The sequence below is a fragment of the Crocuta crocuta genome, unplaced genomic scaffold (assembly GCF_008692635.1).
Source record: "Crocuta crocuta isolate KB4526 unplaced genomic scaffold, BGI_CrCroc_1.0 scaffold110, whole genome shotgun sequence".
Classification (NCBI taxonomy): Eukaryota; Metazoa; Chordata; class Mammalia; order Carnivora; family Hyaenidae; genus Crocuta; species Crocuta crocuta.
The window spans coordinates 2,162,242-2,169,065 of NW_027527386.1; the positions used below are offsets into that span (position 1 = coordinate 2,162,242).

Below are 6,824 nucleotides of genomic sequence, written 5' to 3' on the forward strand. Positions count from 1 at the left end.
GCCCCTTTGTGAGCCCCGGCAGGCGGGGGGCTAGGATGAAGCGTGACCGGCCCAAGGACGGCCCCCAGGGCGCGACCCGCGGCTGCCCGTAAGTCCCCCCTCGGTTCCCGGAGGTCGAGCTCTGCCCACTGCGTTGGGCTCCGCTCCAATGACAGCCGCGTCCCGGCACTTGTGCNCCCAGCCCCGCCTCGGTGAGGGGCAGCTGGGTGGGCGCGGGGCCCCGGCTCACCTTGGTGAGGGGCAGCTGGGTGGGCAGGGTGAGGCCTTCCTTGGCCAGGAGCTTCTTCTCGTCCTCCGTCAGCACGAGCTCCTGCAGGTCGCGGCGGGGCTCGGTCGCAGGCCGCGGCAGGCGAGGGGCCGCCAGGGGGCGCTGGTGCTGGGGGGGAAGTGGGGCCATGGCTGTGGGGGCCGCGGAACAGCCTCTGGGAAACGACCCCAGGCCCGAGGCCCTAGCGGCTCTTCCGCTGTGGGGTCCCCGCCGCACTAGGGCCGAGACGAGCCCATCCCACAGGCACCCTCGCGCGGAGCGTCCACGCAGGCTCTTCTTCCGCTTCTCCTCCACTCCTTTGACTCCAACCCACCTGCTCTAGGCCGGGCAGTTCTGGGCTCTGAAACGCCCCGCAGTCTGGCTGCAGCGGCGAGTGTGACCCACAGAGTGAAGGGGGGAGCACTACACAGCTGTGAAACGGATGGGGTCCCCCCCGCCCCCAGCACACACGCCATGATATCAGGCAATCACCACAATAAACCCTCAAGTTACAAACTACAGGGGCGCCTGGGGGGCTCCGTCGGTTAAGCTTCCAGCTTCAGCTCAGGTCATGATCTCACGGTCCGTGGGTTCGAGCCCCGCGTCGGGCTCTGTGCTGACAGCTCGGAGCCTGGAGCCTGTTTCCGATTCTGCGTCTCCCTCTCTCTCTGACCCTCCCCTGCTCACCTGTCTGTCTCTCTCAGAAATAAATAAACTTTAAAAAAGGAAAGAATTTTGTTCTCACAGTGCCAACGTCTTAGAAATGTCACCCTGTGGAAGGGCAGACCCAGAATGAAGGTGCACATTCTGGACCTAGAATTCCAGCCCACTGATCAGCCCAACCACTTCCTCGGCCCCGAAACGGGGCACTGAGTGGGTTGTCAGGCCTGGCTTACGGGCACTCGAAGCCGCTGGAAAGACAGATGGCCCTTGGTCAGTGTGCAACGGCCCAACAGGCCAGCCCAGGGACTGAGCCAGTGGGGCTGCTGTGTGGCTTAAGGCAAATTACTGACCCTCTCTGTGCCCCTTTCCTCAAAGGTAAAATGAATATAACAAGAGCCCCAACCTTTAGGGTTGCTGTGAATTGAAAGATGATACATTGATGAGCCTGGAGGCTCCGTCGGTTGTGCGTCCGACTCTTGATTTCAGCTCAGGTCACAATCCCAGGGTCGTGTGATCGAGCCCTGTGTTGGGCTCCATGCTGAGTGTGGAGCCTGCTTGGGGCTCTCTCTCCTCTCCCTCTGCCCCTCTCCCCTGCTCTCTCTCTCTAATAATAATAATAACAATAAAAGATGATACCTTTAAAGCATCTAGAAGAATGTCTGGCCAATAGTAGGTACTTCATAGGTTTTAGCTATTTGAAAAACTGTTATTATTACTACCGCGACGGCAAGCGCCCCACCCTGTGTGTGACTCAGTCTTGCGGTCTCTGAAATGGACGCACGGGGGCCTTGTGACCCCTAGCAGCCCTCCAAGCGCTGAGGCTCCAGGGCCTGGGGTCGGGGCTGCTCACCGGGTCTGCGCCGCTGCCAGAGAGGAGGAGGTCTTTCACGGTGAGGCTGCAGCACGGGGGAGGGTCAGCTAGCTCCGTCTGCTCCTCGCGACAGAGGCCCGGGCTCCACATTTCTGACCAGGGCAGATGGAGACAAAGACACGGAGCGGTCACGTGGGGGCCCCTGAGCTTCCAGCATCAACCTGTCTCCTCCAGGAAGGCCACCAGGATTGACCACGACACGGTAGCGCCCCAAGGCCTGGGTTGAAGGGAACAGTCCCAACCGGGGGGCCTTGGTCTTCCCTCTGATGGAAAACGGGAAGCCGATTCATCAGGACGTTGTTGAGGGACCCACTGCCCACCCAGGAAGGAGCGGCCGTGACTGCCCAGGACTGTAGGCTGTCTCCAGCCAGCTTCGCCTCATCTCCCCCTGCGGCCAGGGACCTGGGTCTCATTCGCCTGTGGTTCCCTCCCCTCTGCAACCCGGCGGCTGGAGGCACAGACTTCGGGGTTACGTAGCTCTTGGTCCTGTGCAGAGCTGAGCGGCCTCGGTTCAGTGACTAAACGTCTCTGAGCTTCAGTTGTGTTAACTCTCCAATGAGTCTAATGAGAGCCGAAGGGACAGAGGACGGCCTGCCGGGGGGAGGGGTGTCTTCTGCAACAGGCCCGTTGTCCCCACATCCAGGGGGAGCCTCTGGGGCCCGGGGTCCCGGACCTCTCGCGCTCTCACTGAACAGCTACTACTATGATCCTGGCACAGGAGCCCCAAAGACGAGGCTGAGGGCATGGGGCCCGGAGCGGGACCCAGCCTTCGGGGCTGCACCGGCTCAGCAGCTCTGACTCATCGCTTCGCCTCACGGGGACTCCGTTTCACCGTCCTGGAAATGGGCCCACGACAGCGCTGGGATCAAGGCAGGGGCAGCGAACGACGGTGCAGAACCCACCCAAGTCTATGGCCACAGACGCGTCCAGCACTTGGGGAACTGGTCCGGGGGCGGCGGCGAGGCAGGGGGGTCCAGGGTGGTAGGGGGGGCAGGGCAGCTCCCCCGGCCCCACAGAATGGCGGCCCGGGGGGGTGGTGGCCGCCCCACCGCGCGGAGGGCTGTCCTGGGGGTCAGAGGGCAGGTCCTCAGAGATGCCGCTGTCGCTGGCTGCGGGAGACCAGATGGGGGAGCTGGGCAGCGAGTCTCCGGAGGCCAGGATGGAGTTTAGGAAATCATCAGAGTCCGGGCCGGGCAGGACCTGCCGGGACAGGGAGACAGGGTGGGAAATAAAACCTCTACTCCCGGGCGCCCGGGGGCGCAGTCGGTGAAGCGTCCGACTTCGGCTCAGGTCACGATCTCCCGGTTCGTGGGTTCGAGCCCCGCATCGGGCTCTGTGCTGACAGCTCAGAGCCTGGAGCTGCTTCAGATTCTGTGTCTCCCTCTCTCTCTGCCCCTCCCCTGCTTGCTCTCTCTCCCCCAACAATAAATGAACATACATGCATACAAGCCGTCCCTGCTTTGTTCCTGATTGCTGTGTGACGCTGGGCAAGCCGCTGTTCCTCTCTGGGCCTCACTTAGCCTTTCTGCCAGACAGAGGAGCCAATGCTGCTTCCTCTGCGGTTCTTGGAGCCTCAGCACAATCGTGTAGCATGGGCACCACCCGAGCCCCGAGTGGGGGTTCGAACCCACCCCCACACAGCTGTGTGACCCCGGACCAGTTACTGCCCCTCTCTGGGCCTCGGCTTCCCCGCTTCTAACAAGCAGCTAACGTCGTCCACTGCTCAGGGTAGCTGAGAGGCTCAACGCACAAGGATGTGCTTCGCTGAGGGCGAGCACCGTGAGCCCTGAATGCCGCACCAAGCCGAGCGAGGCTCGGCTCCGAGGCCTGGCGTGTCCTCACCGGGTCGTCGAGGCGGCCCCAGTCCTCGCCCAGCTCTACGTGTCTCAGGACGCCGTCCTGCCGGTCGAACAGCAGGTCCAGGAGCTCCAGGCTGCCGATGGGGCCCAGGGGACCGGTGGAGGAAGCCATCTGGGGCAAGGAGGGGACAGGCGTGAGGGTCACACAGCCCCCTCTCCTCCCACCCGCCTTCTGCACACGGCCCCACGGCCACGGGCCTCAAGCCCACCCCCCGCTCAGCCCCCGGCCTGGCTCACGGCTGCCCCTGGATCTCCCTTCTCCAGATGGGCTGCGGGCCCCACCGGCTCTCCCGGGACATGGGAGCCGTTTCTTTAAAAGTGCTAGAAGGTTCCTGGGTGGGTGGGGTGATCAGCCCGGCTAAGCCCCTGTGGGGCCGAGGAGACTAGTCCCCTCTCCCCCCTCCCATCCCAACTCTCCCCTCCTGGAGGAAAGACAAGAGCAGCCCCGGGATGAACGCGTGATTTCAGGCATGATATGCTTTCTCCAAGCCTCAGTCTTCCCATCTGTACAGTGGGAGGCTCCTTCCACCTCTGGGAGCCTGGGGAGCATTTCCTGGCTAGGCCTCCCTCTCCCACGGCCACGGCCACGGGCCCGCCCGGCTCACCTTCCCATCTGCCAAATCCCCATTCATGAGGCCAGCCAGCTCTGCTTCCGGCCGCTCCCCAAGTCTGCTCAGATCCGGAGCTCACCCCACAACCGGGCTCCGTGCGCTCCTCTCTGCGGCTCTGTAACCACCCCCAAAAGATGCTGAAATAGCCTCCGGAGTTCCCAGCCCATCCCTGGGTGCCGATTGGGGGCCAGGCAAGATGGACAGGGCGAAGGGCCAGTGATACCAGGGCAGGCTGGGGGAGGGGAGGGAAGACCGTTATCTTGATGTTTTGTGCTTTTCTAGCCGCCAGTGGGCAAAGGCCAAAGTCTGGGGTGCCTCAGCTCTGCCATGACCTCTCCCCTACTTTCAGGGACTGTTTCTCCTCTGAGTCCCGGGATGTTGGGCTCCAGGAGAGCGCAGGACCCCCGACTGGGTCCCGTCTGCTCTCGGGACAGAACAGTCCCGGGAGGAACAGCCCAGGCCTTGCAGAGGTCGGTTGTCTCTCTGCCAGCAGCTGCCTTCCCCCAGGAGCTGGCAACCTCCCACCCACCCTCCAAGCCCTCCACAGACAAATTTGAGCAGCTCTGCGCTCCTTCTAGAATCTTCTAGCAGTCATTTATTCGCTGAATATTAATTGAGTCAAACTGGTTCCCACCTCAGGGCCTTTGCACTTGCTGTTCCCACTGCCCAGGGCTGANCCCAGATGGCTGCGAGGTGGTGTGTGACCCCTGTCCCACCCCCACAGGGGCCCCAAAGGCCTTTGTGACATCACTGTTTTCACTGATTGAAATTTGCTTGTTTGTTCACCTGTATTTTTGTCTTCCTTCATTTCTCTGCTCTCCACCCCCAGGGCCTTATGGGCTAGAAAGGGGCTTTCTTTGTTCTCTGCTGGGTCCCAGCGGGTAGGAAAGTGCCTGGTACACAATCACTCCTACTCACCAAGCGCCTCCCCTGTGCTCACCACTGGTTTAGGAGCTAGGGAAACAGCGCCAAACAAGCTAGACCATAAATGCATAAACAAATAAACACATAAATGGGCAAGTGCTACCGAGAAACTAACTGTAACCATGGGTGAAAGGCAGCCGAGGACTGGAAAAGCCTCCTTTAAGGAGAAGTGTTTTTTTTTTTTTTTTTTAATGTTTTATTTATTTCTGAGAGACAGAATGAGCAGGGGAGGGTCAGAGAGAGAAGGAGACGCAGAATCTGAAACAGGCTCCAGGCTCTGAGCTGTCAGCACAGAGCCCAATGCGGCGTGAGATCTTGACCTGAGCCGAAGTCAGACGCTTAACCGACTGAGCCCCCCAGGCGCCCCAAGGTGAGTTTTTTAAAGTGAGTTCTAAACCCAGTGTGGGGGCTTTTACACTCAGGACCCCAAGATGAAGAGCTACATGCTCTACCTACTGAGCCAGCCAGGCACCCCTTAAGAAGGTGACGTTTAAGTACAGCCCTGAAGGATGAGAAAGAACCAAGCATGAGAAGACCTGCGGGAAAGGTATTTGAGGCTGAAGAAACAGCACGTACAAACGTCCTGGGGTAGTATCTAGTATCCTGTGGCTTGTTGTGGGAACGGGGAGGAAGCCCATGTGACTAGAGCAGAGTGAGTGAGGGGGAGAGGGGGGGAAGGGAGGGCAGGGAGGGGATGGCGCAGGGGNGGGGAGGCTATGGTGAAGGATTTTGTTTATAGTAAATACAGCAAGAAGGTGTCGGCAACTCAGAGAATGGAGGCCTAAAGTGAGCCTTCCGTGTGCCAGGCACGATGCTGGGCATTAGCCTCACAGTGACTAAAACACCCCCCTTCCTTCCAAGTTCACATCCCATTGGTTGTGACATCCCATTGGTTTTTCTCAATGGATCAATCATTTATTTACATAACAAAAATTTAACGAGGGCCAACTGAAGGACCAGGGTCCAGCATGGAGGGGGTGGGGGGCCGGGAAAGCTGCTCAGTGCCCCCCCGCCCCCTATGGCGCCCCCACCCCAGACAGTGATCCAGTCCCGATGCCAGCAGTGTGTGTGTGTGTGGGGGGGGAAGTCCCTGAATCACTGTCCCCTCTGGATGCTGGTGCCATCATCTCCCTAAGCCTCCGGATCTTTCTTACTTCCTCGCTTCCTCTGTACCCACCCTGTTGGCTTTTTAAGGCCATGGCTTGGCTTTAGGGATCCCCGGTCACAATAGGTACCCAGCCTTTGGGGCACACGGCGCGTTCCATACACAGCAGGTGTATGAAGGGGGGAGGTTTGACTCCGGGCTTCTCCCTGCCGATGACCCTCGGGAGCCGGGCTCTCCCTCCTCCTCGGTCCCAACGCTGGCAGAGGAAGGAGCCCTGCATCACTCACTCAGCCCTTCCTGTAGGTTAACCCCCCTCGTGCCCCTCCCCAGAATATTGGTATTTACAATTTTTTTTTGTTTTTATAATTTTGGACTTTAGAAGGCATTTATATGCCCCAATGAAGAGCTATCTGAACCCTAAGATAAGGATAAGCATTGAAGGACAGGACAGCTTTCTGATGTCCTTGGCATCATTTTATCTCACTTGCTAAACCCGAATGCGGACTTCAAGGCAACGGGGGCCGGACTGCAGAGCAACATCGCG

The 6,824-nt window shown here is 59.9% G+C and overlaps 1 protein-coding gene across 1 annotated transcript in view; it reads right to left on the reverse strand.

The window, feature by feature from the left end:
* Window positions 1–4,340, reverse strand: part of CREB3L3 (cAMP responsive element binding protein 3 like 3) — a 9,291-nt gene extending 4,951 nt beyond the window's left edge. The window contains exons 1-5 of the mRNA XM_077746337.1: window positions 4,246–4,340; window positions 3,624–3,752; window positions 2,684–2,981; window positions 1,761–1,873; window positions 230–376 (exon numbers count right to left, since the gene is read on the reverse strand). Coding sequence (XP_077602463.1) covers window positions 230–376; window positions 1,761–1,873; window positions 2,684–2,981; window positions 3,624–3,752; window positions 4,246–4,272 — 714 coding nt within the window. The 5' untranslated portion in view covers window positions 4,273–4,340. The remainder of the gene's footprint in view (window positions 1–229; window positions 377–1,760; window positions 1,874–2,683; window positions 2,982–3,623; window positions 3,753–4,245) is intronic.
* Between the last annotated feature and the right edge of the window lie 2,484 nt (window positions 4,341–6,824).